Source organism: Chaetodon auriga, chromosome 8, assembly GCF_051107435.1.
Source record: "Chaetodon auriga isolate fChaAug3 chromosome 8, fChaAug3.hap1, whole genome shotgun sequence".
In the NCBI taxonomy this organism is placed as follows: domain Eukaryota; kingdom Metazoa; phylum Chordata; class Actinopteri; order Chaetodontiformes; family Chaetodontidae; genus Chaetodon; species Chaetodon auriga.
This window is the reverse complement of record NC_135081.1, coordinates 24882261-24900171: the sequence shown is the minus strand read 5'-3', so window position 1 is coordinate 24900171 and position 17911 is coordinate 24882261. Positions and strand designations below refer to the sequence as shown.

General features: G+C 43.6%; 1 protein-coding gene across 8 annotated transcripts in view; it reads right to left on the bottom strand.

Annotated features, from left to right (window-relative positions):
- Positions 1 to 2772: 2772 nt before the first annotated feature.
- Positions 2773 to 17911, bottom strand: part of bcam (basal cell adhesion molecule (Lutheran blood group)) — a 49490-nt gene continuing 34351 nt past the window's right edge. For 2 of the 8 annotated variants that reach the window (XM_076736821.1, XM_076736826.1), the window contains exons 4-17: positions 17373 to 17446; positions 17150 to 17246; positions 16844 to 17026; positions 15371 to 15492; positions 15118 to 15259; positions 14455 to 14570; positions 13056 to 13197; positions 11961 to 12085; positions 11088 to 11229; positions 9993 to 10013; positions 9350 to 9382; positions 7702 to 7843; positions 6767 to 6866; positions 2773 to 4935 (exon numbers count right to left, since the gene is read on the bottom strand). In XM_076736821.1, coding sequence (XP_076592936.1) covers positions 4933 to 4935; positions 6767 to 6866; positions 7702 to 7843; positions 9350 to 9382; positions 9993 to 10013; positions 11088 to 11229; positions 11961 to 12085; positions 13056 to 13197; positions 14455 to 14570; positions 15118 to 15259; positions 15371 to 15492; positions 16844 to 17026; positions 17150 to 17246; positions 17373 to 17446 — 1442 coding nt within the window. In that variant the 3' untranslated portion in view covers positions 2773 to 4932. Of the gene's footprint in view, positions 4936 to 6766; positions 6867 to 7701; positions 7844 to 9349; positions 9403 to 9618; positions 10014 to 11083; positions 11230 to 11960; positions 12086 to 13055; positions 13198 to 14454; positions 14571 to 15117; positions 15260 to 15370; positions 15493 to 16843; positions 17027 to 17149; positions 17247 to 17372; positions 17447 to 17911 lie in introns of those variants that run through there. The other 6 variants (XM_076736822.1, XM_076736820.1, XM_076736823.1 and 3 more) reach the window with 4 other exon arrangements.

Below are 17911 nucleotides of genomic sequence, written 5' to 3'. Positions count from 1 at the left end.
AGAGAAATGAATCTCCTGATTACTCAAAAACCGTCATTTTTCGTTGTTTCCTTAGCAAGCTTCCTAATGTTATCCACTGGCCTGTAATCATGAATCACCTGGTTTTGCTCAGGATGGGGCTGTCGTGTGCGGCCACTGCAGCTAAGCTAAAGGTTGAAGGTCATTTTTTTACCTCCAAAACAACTGTTTGTGCAGCAATATCTTCTACGCTGAAAGTGAGCAATGGAAATAAAACGTGATGTCACAAATTACTTATTTCAAGGATTTTGCACAACACAGAATTAACACGCCTTACCGTGATTGTTGTTCAGGTCATCGGGTGGTTTTATATTGTCTTTATGGAAACAGACTTGGGAAAATGTTGGGAAATTGAATTAAAATGGTAACACTTTATCATCAGTTAAGGACAGTTAGGTCACAGATATGTAATATATTAATATAGTTGGCTGGATTTCAGTTAAATGATAGTTTTCTGTGAGAACAGGTGGTTGCTGTTCTGCTGACGCTGAGCATGACTCTGGAAGTGTTATCTACCGGGAGTTCAGCGAATGACATGCATGAAGTAACTCAAGTGACTTAACTACTGATCTACTAACCTATTCACAGAGAGTCATACAGTGACTTGGTCATTTGTTAACAGTGAGCAACAGGAATTCAAGATACAGCCTGCATTAATTCATGAGTCATTAGTTAAGTGTTACTTAATGATTGGTACCCTTATTACAGTGTCACTTATAAATGAAATGAGTATTTTCCTGTTATTTTCCTCGTGGCCATAATGGCAGCTGTTCAAATGATGTAGTCTCTCTTTAAATGAGGTACTTTCAACCAAAATAATTCACACATTTGATACTTTGACATATTTGTGTTTCATACTTGGATTACTAGATTATTTTAGAGGTGGCAAAATACAGACTGAGCAGCACAGACGGCGCTGATAGAGGATATTTTGTGTTGAGATTCAGCCTATTATTAGCAATATTTGTCTTTTTATCATTAATGTTGGATACATTGAATTCTTATATCAGGAATGATCAGGACAGTTTGGGGTAGTGCAGCATCTTGACCTCAGCTGAAGCTTTTAAACACAGTAAATGTGTCTTTGTATGTGTCTCCTCCGTATTGGAAAACCTGAGAAAAGCATCTGAAACAGCGAATGTTTGTTCGGTTTGACTGGAGGTTTTATAGTCTGAAACCCCTGAAGATGCTGAAATGTATCCTCACCTCAATCGCATCAGCAGGACACGACACTGACACTGTTATTTACCATAAATTCCTTCTGCCAATAAGCTCTTAGTGCTTCCTTTTGTCGTTGCTGCTTTGTATTCGAGGCACAGATCGATTTCTCTGGGTCACATTGATGGGGGACTTTTAATTTCCTAATGGAGAGCGAGCAGAGCACGGGGGGTGTGTGTCGGGACAACAGCTCTGATAGGCCCACAGCACTACAGAGCCTGTGTAAAGGCAAAAAAAAAAGTGTTGCAAGGTTAGAGCACGCCGTTATGTAAGCTTAATGTTCGGGCGAAGGGAGGTTGTTAATGTGGACAGTAAAACCACCAGTTTAGAGATTTAGAAGAATCTTTTCATCTGGCCTCTTGATTAACATTTGGTTTTCAAATAGCCAATTATGACTATACTGTAGCTGCTGCTGATTCGTGTCCTACTAACTGTTAGTGATCAATGCACAAAGCCGTGCATCACTTTCCCGATGATTGATGGCTTAATTTCAGCTCATTTCTAAAAAAAAAAAAAATGAAAGCCCAGTGCAGAGAACGCTGCATCATGAAGTTGGCAGTGAGCCGATCCGTTAAGCAGTTATCCATGCAAAACATGAGCTTCCTTGATTTTTCTGTTCTGTCACAACAAATCATGGGATCAATCAATGTGAGGGGAAATTTACATAATGCTGGTTATATCAAAGAGATTAAACTTTGGTGCAAGCGAGGAATCAATTTGGATGTCATCTTCTAGGAAGTGTAAGAAAAAACATACTCGGATGAATCGCATCAAAAGCAATTTGATTTCTGATAGGTGTTTGCTTTTTTCTGCAGTGTAAAGATTTCAGAGATGATGTGCAATCGTGTGCAAGGGTTTCAGCTGCCTTGTCTGATGGCCAGACGCACATTATGGTTCCCAGTCAACTTTGTGCATCAAAAGGCATACACAGTGAATATCAAAACAAATTTAGTCCCATTTGGGACAATGATAAAAAAAAATTACAGTGATTTTGTGAAATAAATCCCCAAAAGCTTTTGTAAATTACCTGTTACAGAGGTGGGAATAAAAACACAGAGAAAATAGGGTCGTGATTGGTTTTCTTGAGTTTTTTTTTTTTCATTATAAATTCTACACAGCTGGAACAAAATAAAAAGATACATCAACACACCACAGAGGTCACAACAGCGTACCACAAAATATACAGTATACAGTACAGAGAGAAGTAAAGCACTGAGAATATCTCATAAAAAGAGTCTTAAATCAAAAAAAAACAAAACATCTCTCTGTTCTCTCAGAGCAAGCGGAAAGTGTGGGAAAAATGAAAACTCAGTAGTTCCGAAATGAAGAATCCCCTTTCTACAAAAAAACAACTTTTATACCACAATATTTTTATATAAAACATTAAAAATGTTGCTCCAAGTTCACAAATCTATCTTCCCCCGCCATCACAGGTTTGCTAACAGTCAATATGGCAAGATCAGTAGACAGACATTAAAAAACAGAGTGAGCCTCGTGGGCACAGATAGTGGTTTGAGGTGACCTTTTTTTTTAAAAAAAACAATCAAGGCCATTGGTTCCAGTGTACAACAAAGTAAAAGGGCACGTCAACCCGCTATCAAACCCCTCTGGCCTGCCGACAGTGTAGGGGAGAAACACAAACGCCTGCATTGCGTACCTAAACAGAAACATTCCCGCTGTGACACTCAAAACATTTCATTTGGTAAAAACATAAAGGTACATCGCATACTCCAGCAACAACCCCGCCCCCTCCCACACCTCCCCTCCCTGCTCCTATCAAACTAGAGTGAACCTGTGCCAGTGATTTCTCCTAACGGGTGAACGTGTGACTACCGCGGCCCCTGACAGTCCCATTTTGTTGTCATGTGAAATGGACAACACAGCATTTCACAGTTTGACAGTCGACCATTTCGCCAAATTTGACCAATTTTACAGTGAAAGCTGATGATAATTGGGCTTTCTAAGCGGAACCGCTGCGTGCTGTTCTTGTGAGAATGGTTTCATCCCAGAGACGGGGACTAAAAGGCTGTGAAAGACTGGAAGAAAAGGTGGCGACTGCGGTCCGAGGCCAGCAGCTCAGACTACACCCACTGATAGATTTTCATTTTAAAACGAACCATCTGTCCACACGAGTGTTTTAACACCGTTTCACAAAAGGTCTCTGTCCACACTAAGACGCCTGAAAATGCATGTCACATGACCACTCACGTACGCCGGGCATGCGTGTCGGTGTAAACAAGCAGATTGTCCGCTCTGCAGTCGGCTGCTTGGCTGCAGAAAATCCTACTAAAGAAGAATAACAATGGCGGAAAGTTAAGACCAGAGAGTTCTTTGCTTGGACTGACGGCGAGGTGGAACATGAGTATAAGGCGGTCAACGTGGAGGAAAACACAAACTGGGAGTCATTACATGATGTGAATAATCCCAGAGGGACACAACATGACTGAAAAGAGCCAATCAGGAAGCCCAAAAGTCTACCTTAAATGGCGATCGTGGAGTCTTCAAACTAAAACTGGTCTCCATTTTAAGTTTTTTGAAAACGCCTGTGTGGATGCGAGGTGTAAACGCAGCAAAAGGTCTACACTTTAAAATGAAAATGTATCAGTGTGCATGAAGCTTTACGGACCCCAGACTCTCTGAGCTCCACTGCTCACCTCCTGCTTGACGGACAGGGTAATCAGTGTTTGATTTAACAGAGAAAACAGGAGAACAAAGGAAACCAAGTGAACAATTGATGTACTAACATAATATACAAGTATCCTGGAAATGGCAAAAACAAATTTGTACAACCTAATAGCTTGCTTGTCTGGTGCCTTTTGAGCTAGATTTAAAAAGGCAAGTCATTTTAGAGAAAGGATTGGCGTTATTAAATGCCTGGGCTGTTTCCACTGAAAGCTCATTAGAGATATTGGAAAAAAAAACAAGACATAAACATTCACAGGTGGCAAAAATGCAATTAAACCGACAGCACTAAAACAAACACAGAGCTCCTTTGAGCGGAAATGTTACGGTAATGTGTGCCAAACAGTGTGCTGAGGGATTAAATGTTGTGAGCGTAAATCATCACTTGTTATTGAGGTGCATAAATCAGAACGGCAGCCTGTACATACCCAGTGGAGAGCACGGCGCTTAAGTGCAAGACTCCGACACAGAATAAACGGTCAGCGTTACACTGAGACACACAAACCCAGCGGCTGAATGGCGTTTCGTGTTGCATTTGGGGTAGATAAGAAAGATTGTGCCACTGTGTTTGGAGCGTGTCCGCCACGCGTCACTGCGCGGCTCTATTCTGCAGAGGAGTCAACCAAAGATGTGATTGGTGAGTAAGCAGTTAGAATCGAAAGAAGCCAAGATAATAATGTCGTCCAGTGTGATTCGGCACGTGTGTGGTTTTCAACCCGCGGTAGCGTCGATGGATGGAGTTTAACTTTAAAGGGCAATTCTATTTTTCAATTAATAAAAAAAAAAAAAAGGAGAAACTCCATCCACAAGGGCTACTGCAGGTCGTAAAACAAGCCCAATCAATGTCAACCACGTGAGCCTCCCAAGATCCCCAAAATAAACCAGTTCCCATGTTTCACCTCCTGTTGCCCCCCTCAGTCTACTGTGGTAAATAAAAAGGAGCCCTGTCATCTTCAGAGCTGTATTCCTCCGTCCTTTCATCCGTCTGTCGGTTCCTTCCATCGCCTTGTTTCATCACTGTCACAGAGAAAGAGAGAAAAACACACAAAGAACAACACAAATATGATCAACGCGCCATCACTGAGGATGAATACACGAGTGCAGTGATAAGACTTTTCTTTCAAACAACAGAAATCAGATATTCATCAGTCAAAGGCAAAACGGATGCAGCGCATTCTTTAACTGCATCAATTACGGTTCCCTCTACATATTCACTCACGGCTTATTCAACAGTTTATCACGCAATAATTAACTGGAGCTAACCTCTTTTAGAGAGCAAAAGCATTAAAGAGGGCACATTATAATAAATAAAACTGACTGCACGTTATGCAGCGCTGCACACAGCGGTCAGGGTTTCCCTCCTGTAGCACACTGTGGGTGTGAGGTGCAGTGTTTTCAGTCGCTGTGCACTTTATTTGTGAACTCTCTATGGTTAAGACATTCTCCTGCCTAATTCTGTTGTAAAATGTAAAAGTCACGACTTAATTTCACAATAAAACGAAATGCGCTCGTGGCTGAGCTGCCGCCTTTCAGAGGACAGCTTACACGATTTTTTAATGACATCTCAGGAAAGAAAGATCACTTGATAGCATATGGAGAGAGCGACTTTTACATCTTCTCCTTATATCCATTTCAAAAGCAAAGCAGAAATGTGTCTGCAATCTCCCTGCAATTCTGAAATGTCACGCAGTCTGCTGTCAGCAGCTCCAGAAATCACATGAAACAAGACTCGCTTAAAATGGCTTTTACGTCCACGTCAAATGTGCCACTACCGCGAATTTCATGATGAAATGTTTCACGTTTGTGATGGCATTTTCAGATGACTCTGAACAGCTGTCACGCTCCGTCACCGGGGCTGAAGGGACAGCGCTCTCAAACCTGCTCTCTCTGAGCTCGACCGGCGTGTGTGAAGACGCTCCGGCTGTCTGCAGACCTCGTGTTTGTGTCACACTGATGGCGTTTGTTATGTTTGGATCCGCGTTCGCAAGCTGATCTCCACACGACCACGCTCAGCCCTGTGGTGTTCGCCACCTTGGAATTAGACAGACGCCCTAAATGTACAATGAAGTGAACGATATCAACATCTTGTCACAGCTGTGAATGAGCTGACGTTCTGCTTGGAATTAGAAGGTCTGCCTGTGTGAGAAAGTTTAACTTAATGCTTTCCAGGACACTTTTGTGACATTTATTTCTAGCTTCAGGATGAATCATCTGTTTCTTATGCATTGCAGGTAAAGTGTAAAGGTCAATGCTAAATATTTTGTCCGGCGCAGAGGTCAACGTTAGGTAGCAATGTGTTTCCTTTGGGTCAGGCGGCGAGCAGCTACTGCAATAAATCTAACCAGGACAAGTATTAGGATTTTTTTTTTTTTATACTGTCTCTTCAGATCAGCTTGGCGGGTAAATAAAAGCTGAGTTATTATAGGAACTGTCCCAGCAAGTAAGTGTAGAAGGTCAGTACAAGGTTTCGTTTTATATCAGAAATGTTGACTCATGCACCAAAATGTGTCGTATCTGAGGGAAAGGAACGAAGAAACACGGATGAATTAATGTTTATGCTGTAATTAAGACCAAATGTAGATTATTTAATAACATTTAAGGCTGAGTATTTATAAAATGTTAAGACGTTAAGTCTTTTTTGAAGAAGTGCAAGACGAAAACAATGCTTAAGCAACATGTTTTCATGTTTCACAAAGTTTTAGAAGTTTTGACGTTGTCACAAGTCGCTGCGATACATGGTGAGGATTTTACTGATGGCCTCGTGATGGACAGCGGCACAAATGCCACTGATGACCAAAACCCAGATCCATGACCGTTAACCCTCCAGGGCTGCGTCCTCCGGGCTCACCTGCTCTGTAGACGGCCTCTTGTTGAGGAGGCCCGCCTCTTCGTTGGCCTTGTCCGTCTTCATCTCCACCACGATGTCGTTGTTCACCTCTCCACTGGCCCTGCAGAGAGAGCAGGAGGGAAAAACAAAGAACACTGGACATGAGAGGCCGTTCCAGCCTTTTGTTTACAGTTCTCTCAGTTTATCTGCAACGAACGGGCTATAAACATTTCTTTATGATGTACAAATCTGAGATTAGATAAAACTGCTTTTCCAGCTAATTAAGATAAGGCTTCCACATTTTCAGAGCATAATCTGCATGCTGATATGAAATGAAGTTTGAGCTTATCATCATAAACAAATCAAGCTGGAGTCTGAGGAAGTTTCTTCTTCACGCTGCATAAACTGAAGAGCAAAGCGGCAGCAGTGAAGCATTATTAACAGCACACAAACATATTGAGCTTTAGATTTTACACACATTGTGTTTGTAAGCCAGAAGCACGAGCGCAGTAACGCTGGCATAACTGTTGCACAAAAAAAATGGCTTCTATGGAAGACGGGGAAACCCAGCATGTTAACTTGGCAAAATGTAACGCAGTGGAGCAATCAGGACTATTGGCAGAAAGCTAAAGAAAACAGATCTGTTATCGTTCTTCCTCTGATAGTGGCAGAAAACCTTTTCCTCATCCAACAGCGTCTTAATTTCTTGGACGGCGCACATCTCTAATTTTTCATTTCTGTTGGATTTATTCATCCATTTCTTCACTGAAAGCTGGAACATGCTTCTTTCTTTTCTCATCACTGTTTTCCCAGTAGAGCACAAACAACACGCTAGCAAAAAGCACCGCGGCGTAGATCAGCTGCAGTCGTCATCGAGCCACATAAAGTAATCACTGACAGCATTAATCCCCTCCGTCCCCACCGCTCCTTCCCTCCCTCCCCTCCTGTCTACTCACACTTCCTTCTTGTCCTTCTTGCCGCAGGGCAGCTTGCTTTTCTTGTTCAGGAAGTAGATGAGGGCCACCAGCAGCAGGAGCAGCAGAACACACACCACCACAGCTATCACCACCCCGCTGGAGCCTCCCTGCTGCTTGTCAGCTACAGCGCCGCAATGGAGGGACACATGGAGGGAGGGATGGAGGGATGGACGGTTGGGTGGAGGAGGGTTGGTGGGATGGAGGTGGGGGGAAGGTGTGGGGAGGGAGTGAGGGATTGATCACAGTGGAGGAGGTGGAAGGAGTGTGGAGTTTTTGATTTGGGAGGCGCGGCGGTAAGCAGAGGGGCATCATGAGGGGTGCAGGGGGGTGGAGGTGTTTGATTTGTGGGGTGAAAGAGGGGGAGGCGGTGGGGATGAAGGTAATTTCATTTAGGGTACCACAGGCGGGAAAGGTGACAGGATGGGGAGGGGAGGATGGAGACAGGGAGAGGATGGGGATTTGGGGGGGGGGGGGGGGGGGATCCAGATGAGGACATGGATGGGTGGAGAGGAGAAGGAGCAGGGGGTGGGATGTGGGGTTAGCCTAACTTTTGAATGCAATGACTGAAAAGTGACGGGACCCAGAAACGGGGCCTGTATACTCACAGGTAACACTGGACAGCTGACCAGAGCCAGAGGACAACACTGAACATAATCACCCATCCACCTACACTTGTATTACCATACTTGTGAGGACATGACGCCACAGTTATCACATTTGATGTTGGTCTACATAAACTACAACATTATTACCACACTAATTTATTTATACAATGGCCATTAAGAAGACTAGTTTCTGGCTGGTTGCTGTGCCTGAAAGGAACAGTCCAACATTTTGGGAAATACTTTGTTTGGTATGAGAGGGTTGATAGCACTGTTACATACATTTGTCCCTTAATGTACGGCTGGGGCCAGGAGATGGTTAGCTTAGCTTAGCATAAAGACTGGGAACAGGGTGAAACAGCTAGCCAAAGGTAAAAAAAATGGTTTTAGAGGGGATGATGGGATGGACTATTTCTTGGCGAGGTGTAGTGACTTCCTGGAGTCAAACCATTCTCTTAAATTGTACCTCAGGCATCATTCCCAGTTCACGTCTGTTACCATCTGATGGTAACGACAGTGACGGCTCTTGTGCTTCTCTCTGGGGCTACACTGACAGTGACATCCGTTAAATTAATGGCAAACAAACTTTAAAAACAGATGCAAATTTGTACTTTTCTCTCTTTTTGACTGTGATAAATGGCTGTGGTATAAACTTCCAGTATGTTCTAGGTGTCCTGATACACAATAAAGGACCAGGTGGACAAAACGTTTTTTGAAATACAATTCAGGTCGACCATTGTGGGACGCATGAGCTTCTCTCTGAAACCCAAAATAATAAAATAATTCATAGATTCATAGATTAAATGAGGAAAATAATCAGCTGATTAATTGAAAACTTCCAGTTGTCCAAATTTGAAGTCTGTCCTCTCAACTACAATAATACAAAGAACAGATACACAAACACGATAACTCTTGTAAACACAAATACATCGACCTGTGTGTGCACACAGACATCAATACACACACAGTGACTTACAGTTCTAGACGAACGCTATACACACGTCAAGAGGGTTAGCGATACAGACCTGACTTAAGCACAGGGTTTCCAGAGAGCAGCACTTTGAGAGAAAGAGAGTTTCTCAGTCCCATAGCACAGCAAAGCAACAACCACAGCACAAACACCAAGAGCACACGCACACAAAAGCTACGGTTACAAGATCCTACGCACACACAGCACCCCGAGCCGACGAGTGGAAACGACGAAAAGGAAAAACGAGAAACAAGAAGGCAGTCGGAAAAGAGAGGCGAGCAAAAAGGAGACACAGTGAAGAAACAAAGAGAGGAAAGGAAGGAATAGAATAGAATAGAATCCTTTATTGTCCCCAAGGGGCCACAAAAAGTCGTAGTAGCATCCACAAAATATAGGACAGACATCATACAAAGGTGACAAGAGAAGAAGAATAACAATATACAATATCCACAGTGTTCGGTAGCAAGAGGGCAAATATACAAGATTACAGTACAGCAGAGGGAGTTATGTGTGTGTGTGTGTGTGTGTGTGTGTGTGTGTGTGTGTGTGTGTGTGTGTGTGTGTGTGAGATGGAGGAGCTGGGGCAAGAGGAGATGGGTGGTGGGTTGGGGTGGGGGTTCTAAATTACAGGGTCTGTACAACAAAGAGTCCTGAGAGAAGGAGGGAGGAGAGGAGGAGGAGAAGGGAGAAGGCTCTACCTCTGTCGGCCGAGTTGTCAACTGTTGCGAGAGGAGGAGAGAAAGAAGAGAGGGTTTAGTTCGCAGGCGGTGGCGCAGCTAAAAGAGCAAAAGAAACCTGGGCTCAGCTGCAGCAGCTGGGTGTAGATGCAGTATGAAGACGGAGCATGAAGTGCCTCCTGAATCCTGTTAGTTTCAAACTGGTGAATGACTAAATGTGACGACATCATTGAGTCTTAAAGTCCGGATGGGACGGGATCAGGGACGTAATGTTAGCGGGAGGCCTTCGTTCAATCGCAGAGGACCACTCGCCTCCTCCAACACCTGCAGCAGGCGGACGTACGCCTCGACCGTCCGAAGGAGCAACGCTTGAGGTGGCAAACGTACCGCGCTGCTGCTAGCTGACTAACGAATCTTAGCCTGTGCTGCTAAAAGCTGAAGCCTGATTGATGCCTGGATGTCGTGATATCATGTTTGGTTCGAGGCTACATGAACACAGGTCAGACTTTGTTTTACAGGTAAAAAAAAAAAACAACTAAATAACAGATTGATTTTGACATCTGAACACAATATATTGAGCATATATTGTTAAATAAGTGCAATGTTATTGACTGCTGGAAACATCTGCAGCACAGTCCAGTCAAAAGCTGATCACTGTAGCATCCCGTGTTTCAGCGTCAGCAGTATTCGTTTTGTAATTTCAGATGTGAGTATTGTCTTAAATCGTTCACATTATTATCAAAGAGCGTTTCATCAAGTGTCAGATGTGTCGACAGTATTCCATAAATCCTTTACTCTTCACTATATTTTAGTAACAACTGATCTCTGTGAAAGAGCTAGTTTGTTGACACCTTGTTGACACTTTACTTCATGTTATAATCAGGGTTTGAGCTGAGACAGCTGGTGCAGCTGGCTCCAGTTTTTTGTCTGTTAAAAGACTGAGAAAAAAAAAAAAACAGTTTCTAATAGGACTTGCTCCACTGAATCAAAAGTTTAGGCTCACTGCATAAACACATCTCTGCATCGCGGCTAAACATCAAAAGCCTGCAGCACAGAGAACATGAAGAGGATGGAGATGAAGAAGCATCATGGCTGCCGTCCTCTGCTGACACTGACCTCTTTTGAGAGATACGGGGATGGGCTCACTGGCCGTTCCGTGCTCGTTGGAGACCTCGCAGATCACGCCGTCCTTCATGATCTCGGCCGTGGCTTGAAGAGTCAAGGTGCTCACCACTTTGTTACCCTCCATTGCTACAGACTGGGAGGAGCGACAGAGGAAGGGTGATGAAGACGAACATCATTTCTCGCCTGTATTTTAAACTTCTTGCACATTTTCCTGTTTAAATATGTTGCACTTGCTCTTCTTAATAAGTCTGGTTCCTATCACTTTTCACTCACACATTCTCGTTTATACATCAAGACCTGCTCTTTAAAAGTTTCAATCTTTGATCTGGCGAACATGCCGATTTGTAGGTCACCTCGTCCTTCATTTTTAACAGGTTTCATGAAAGTTTTAACTCATTTTATCACTTTATATTATGTAATGTTTCAATTGTGAAGCCGTACTCCCCCTGTAAGCTTCTTTAAAGCTGCTGCAGATGGGATTTTCTTTTCAACTACATCAGATTGATAAGAAATATTAGAATAAAATATTACGTTCCATTGCCCCGCGAGCTATTTCTCTCCCCCGTCTTTCTATTGCTTTTGAAGTTCAACATACCCGCCGACCAGGATGAAGATCTGAAGATGTTATGAAAAATGATGCCTCAAACTTCACATATTGACCCAAATGAAAACACTGATGGCGATAACGCTGTTTATTTGGAACACATCTCCCTCTGTTTTTCTAGTTTTACTTGTGCAGTTCCCTCCAGGAAAGCAACAATTACATCTGTTTACATCTTGATTCCTGTAAATTGCACACTAGGCCAGGAAACACGTCAGGTAATAGCACGTTGTATTTCCATCTCCGCGTCTCTGCATTCGTACCTCTTTTCCTGAGGGCTTCCAGGTGAACTGAGGGGCGGGCAGGCCATAAGCCGAGCACTTCAGAGTCACCATGTCTCCTTCCTTCCCGACCTCGCCAGCAGTGGGAGACTCAATCATCGGCTTTCCTGGAAAGGGAGCGAGAACGCCAGCGAACAGGGACGCTTTGTTATAAACAAAAGCAGCACAAGTTCAAACGCGCGCACACACACACTGCAAATCATTTCAGGCCGGTCCAAAATATGAGTTCACTGAAGTAAAGTTGAATCGTCGCCTTGGGTTATAAAATATGAAACACGCTGGGTTAAGTTCACCGAAACTGAGAAAACAAATTCAATGAAGTCAGCATACGGTTGAATGAACGACGCTTCAGTCTGACATGCAGACATATTTGCTTTGTAGTTGCAGTTTCACAGTTTTCAGAATCAGCCAAGAGCACCAACGTGAGCACAAAGACGCTCAAGGCTGCTCCCAGTAATCCTGCAAGGACTGCATTTGATACCGACCTTCACCATGTCTACATTATTTTCATCATTGTGAACAGATGATCTCTGTAAAGCTTAAACATGGTGGGAAGTCTGCTCATATGCTGATCACTGAAGTCAAAAGACTTCGAGTCAGAAGAACTCATGCTCACATATGTTAGTTTATAACAAAAGAGCAGCTGATTCGACTGAATGCCTGTGTGATGTTTTGCAGTGCACTCATACTTTCATCCCATATGGAACCTAAATTATCAGAGTAGGAAGCCACACCTTCTTTCAGATGCATCCATGGACTAAACTTCCTCTGAGTGAAACAATACTCTGCACACACCCAACATCGACCATTGTTTACTGTTCTGTGTGTGTGCGTGCGTGTGTGTGTGTGTGTAGTGGTGGTCTTGGGTAGGTAATTTAGAAAAAAAAAAGATTACTCTGCTTACAAAAGAGTAAAAAGCACCATTTATTTTGCAGCTCCTAAGCAGTAATTCTCATCCTCACACAAAATTATGTAGAAAAAACACGTGTAGGCTGTGCATGTAGATCTGTGTGTGTGTGTGTGTGTGTGTGTGTGTGTGTGTGTGTGTGTGTGTGTGTGTGTGTGTGTGTGTGTTACCTTTGACGGTGAGGCTGACACTAGTCTCGGCGGTCAGTCCCGGCACAGATGGCACAGCTGCAACACACATGAACTCGCCGGCTTTATCGTAGGAAACCTCTTGTATTGACAGCGTGCCGTCCTGAGAGAGCACCTCAGAGCCCTGGAGGAACACACACACACACACACACACACACACACACACAGACACACACACACAGACACACACACACACACACACACAGAAATAAACCCAACTGGACAGACCTCACTTCTTTCTTTTTATTCTCTGCGTGATTGCGCGAGCAGAACAGCATCGTGAATATCGAGTCTGAAGGCGCGTCGCTACGCTGGGAAAGCAGAGGAATTGCCTTCGCACACGTTGTTCCAAAGCGCAGTGATAACAGATCAAAGTCAGTCCTCCATGATGAACCTGTCTCTTGCAATTCCTCTCAACTCCTTCTCATAGGAATCCTTCTTACAAAGAACAAACACATTCTCTACCCAGAAAACCAGCAGTCAGTGAGTTTCTATCGCACCCAGGAGACACAACAATAGATACACAGAATACAACCACGGGCCCGACACTGGAGGAACAGTCTGCACATCACAAGTGGAGGAGAACAGATGAATACCAAAAAACACCACTGCTACGGCACCAGCATCAAAAAGCACTGAGTCTCTTCAAATAGACTGTAAGAGTTCTTTTCTGTGGGTATTTTACTACATTTTTTACAGCATATATTTTGTTTGCCATAGAAAAGAGACACCAGAGGGAGGGATTTTTGTTGCTATTAACTATTAGCTTTAACCTGCCACACTCAGAGTGCAGCAAACTCCAAAGTGTTTTAATTATTTATTACTCTAATCATCTGTTATCCTGCTGCAGGAAGAATGAGAGTACGCATAGCATGAACAGAACTGGCATTTTGGCTAACGAAACAAGCATTTATAATAAATTGTATCATTATGATACAGTACTATAGTTTAGAATAATGTAAAATATGCATCAGTGTTGCTTTTCCTCATTCACGAAATGGAACAAACACCAGCGTCTCTGCTGCAGTTGCTGCAATTGGACACAACACAATGCAGCTTGTGTTGCAGGACCACAACTGTCTTTAAAGGGGGCGCTGCCTCCGATCCAAAGGCTCGAGTGTTGTGTAGCAGCTGCACGCACATCATGTGACGCTGTATGTGTCGCATTAGGGCATTTTGTCTTATCTAAAGAAGAAAGGTACTGCTGTTAAAAAGCTGAACCGGGATCACAAAATGACCAAATATGGAGTCCCGGGAAAGACTGAGCGACTGACCGAGCCGGCGCTGTTTATATGTAAGACTGATAGGTTTACATTTTAAAAACTGTTATCTAAGAATACTCAAGAAATCTGTGGACAAATGGGAAAGCAATGGAGCCCACCTTTTTCCAGTGAACAGTGTGCGGAGCGGAGGCCTTGGTCTTACACTGCCACTCCACCTTGTCACCGAGCATGACGACTTGAGGCTCGACGGGGGTCACGGTCACTGGGTCAATGTCTGACAGAGAGAAAATGGACAGCAGCTCAGAGAGAGGGAGGAAGACACACCAAACCAGAGGCCCTCTGTGCACTCTAAGGAGTTAGAGAAGAGCCACTTACAATTAAAGGCTTCTCATCGCTTAAAGAACCATGTAATAAGGTGGTTAAAACAGCCGTATGAAGAAGAATATAATATTTTTTTGTAAGTACAAAGCTAATTGCACATACTCTGAAGTTAAGCCCATTTCGAAGTCCAAGTGAAGTCTATTTGATGCTTTTTCTGAGCTATCTCCACTTAATGTGTGCGATAAGATCAAATTAGGGAGTGTAGTTGGGATAACATTAAAGTTAGAGATGAACTGTGAAAAATTGGATATCGGCCTCCTGAAAGGATTCCATTAGCGCTCATTCAGTTCTAACCCTTTTAATTCTATGATTTACAGACGAAAAGAACGGCTTACTGCGAAGGCACAAAATACACAAACAGGAGGTAAATCATTCCTCCTGTGCGCTTACTGAATTCGCTCGTGAGTGTGAGTGTGAGTGTGTGTTTTCAGCTCACTCACAGTGGACAGTGAGGTCGATAGTTCCACTCAGGTCAGCCTCTATGTTATCGAAATCTATGGCCGTGCACTTGTACATGCCACTGTCTGTGCGCTTGACAGATTTCAGAGTCAGGAGACCACCCTGGCCCTTGGTGGGTTCATCCTAAAGGTGGAAGGACGTGAAGGTTGTGAGGTTTGAATCAAACAAAAGCAGAAAAAGAACAAAATTTCTCTCCTTCAAACACACGTATATGTACAGGAAGTGCGCACGTACATCTTTAGTGAAGTCAAACTCAGGCTGAGGGTTTCCATCAGTCTCACACATCATGGTGACGTTGTCGCCCTCTTTGATGGGGTCAGTGTTGAGCAGGGAAAAGGTCGCTTTCTCAGAGGGATCTGGATGGACAAGAACAGACGTGGAACAGGTGAAAGCTCCTCCTTTGGGTACATTTTCTGTTACACTGCCTATCATCAATCAGGGATGTGTAATGCATTCCAGGAGGGGTGTTTTACTTAACTCCTCTTTCCTTGTCTCATCATTCTTCTTCAGCTCAATATTCAATTCCACTCTGGTTGCATTAAAGTATGTTTTGCAGGAGGAAAGATATGCAACCAATGAAATGGGTCCAGGAAGATAACACTAATAGCTGTTTGTTGACAATATCCATTTTTAAAGGGCGCGTATTTTTCTTAAAAGAAAAAGTAACTTGAGGATGGATGACAGGGAGAGGCTTACAGGACTATAACTAATCAGATTTATTCTCAAAGATAAATAAAGCTTTTTTCGCCAGGCTGGCGTCTCTACTGCTCTGGTCCAGACTAAAATATCTCGACAACTGTTGGATGGATTGCCATGAAATTTTATACAGACTTTCATAGTCAACAGAAGATAAAACCTAATGGCTTTGGTGATCCTCTGACTTTTCCTTCAGGGCCACCAGCAGGTTGACATTTGTGGCTTTCAGTGAAATGAACTATCCAATACTTTGGTTTATTACTAAATCCCTGCAAAATCCTATTAGGCTCAAATGCACTTATGTTTTTAATGCTAATTCACAAGATTTAGAACACTTAAAACTAAGACGCGGACATGGTTACACTGCTAAACATTAGCATGTTAGCATTATCACTGTGAGCACATGTGCATGCTCATGTTCGCATTCATTCAGCTCAAAGGTCCGCTGAGCCGAAGCACGGCCTCACGCTAGTTTGCAACAAAGGCGAAACTGGAGGCATGAACTAATAAACAATATTATGCAGCTGCACAATCCTAAAAACGTGAAGTAAAATAGCAGAGCAAATAACACACAATAGAAAAAAAGATTTTGAAAGTAAAGCTGCACATCAGAGATCATTAGTTTTTCTCTTCAATCCCACGTCTGCCTGGTCTTCATCGTCTCTGCCTGGTGCAGCAGGGGAGCAGCAAACTGGTCTGATAAGAAACCGTCCCTTGATAATCAAACAGATAGCTCACAATGCTAAAAAAAAAAAAAGTGCTGCTGTCTAATCGCTGTCATTTTAAGCAACAGTTTGACATTTTGGGAAATCTGCTTATTTAGTTTCTTGCCGAGACTTAGATAAGATCGATACCACTCATGTCTGTCCAGCACAAATAAAGCTCCAGCCACCATCCAGGGAGTTTAGCTTAGCATAAAGACTGGAAACAGGCAGAATGAGCTAGCTTGGTTCACTGTCCAGCACCAGTGCTCCCCACTAATCAGAACTGTTGTCCCTGGCCTCCACTCACAGTTGAGGTTGATGGTGATGGTGTTGGACTTCTTCTGTTTGATCTGGTCTCCGGGCATGCTGTACTCCACGGTGCACTGGAACACAGAGTCCTTGTCTGCCTTGGTGGGCTGCATGTACAGGGTGCTCTTGATGGTGTAGAGACCGGAGGCCTCCTTCACCACCGAGGGAATCATGTAGGTCTCTGACAGAGAGGCGGGAGGGCAGAGGGAGGAAAGTAAAGCACAGATTATCCTTTGCTTTGTACAGCACATGGTATTAGACTACATCTTTGTTCATGAAATTCGAACAGCCGGAGGACACATACTCTCTTTCCTGTCCTTGACCTCAGGTAGGGGCTGTTCATCTTTGAACCAAATAATTCTTGGCTGGGGATGTCCGTTCATTGTCACACAGGTACCAATCTGTCACACAGAGGCAAATGCGGGGGGGGGGGCAGAAAATGTGCGTTTTAAGTGTTTGTGCGAAATCAGAAAATATGCACTCACGCAGGACGCACACACATTTCTAGACATTACACACACACACACCTCAGAGCTGGTGGTCTCTCCTGCAGAAATGGCCTGGCTGGACGGCCTTGTGAGCTCTGGCTTCTCGGGAGCGACTGAGACAGGAAACGGGAGGGGAGAAATCATTATTATATCATTATGATTCAGTGCAAGGAAAACCTTTAACGTAGACGCAAGCACAAACACAAGCCAATTCCAGATATGCAGTCCAGCCCACATGCCTGCTGACCTTCTTAATGAAGCCGAGCAGTAAATATCCTGCTGCACATTATTCCACTGCGTCCTGGTTCACATGAGCTGATAAGGGTAAAATAACAACAAAAAAAAAAAGCTCACACACAACCACAGGTGTGAGCGTTCCCTCGTTTCTCTGCTTTATTCCCGAGCTCACTTGTTCACATGCAAGGTCATCTTATCGCCGCCTGCAGCTGTCGACTGCTTATAAAAATAAACAGTAGATGGGTATTCCTCTCTCTGTCTCGCTCACTTGACTCTTTGTTTTTAGCCCTTTTTGTTATGCCTCTCTCAAAACTGAAGCATTTTTAAAGTCATTCTCTTTC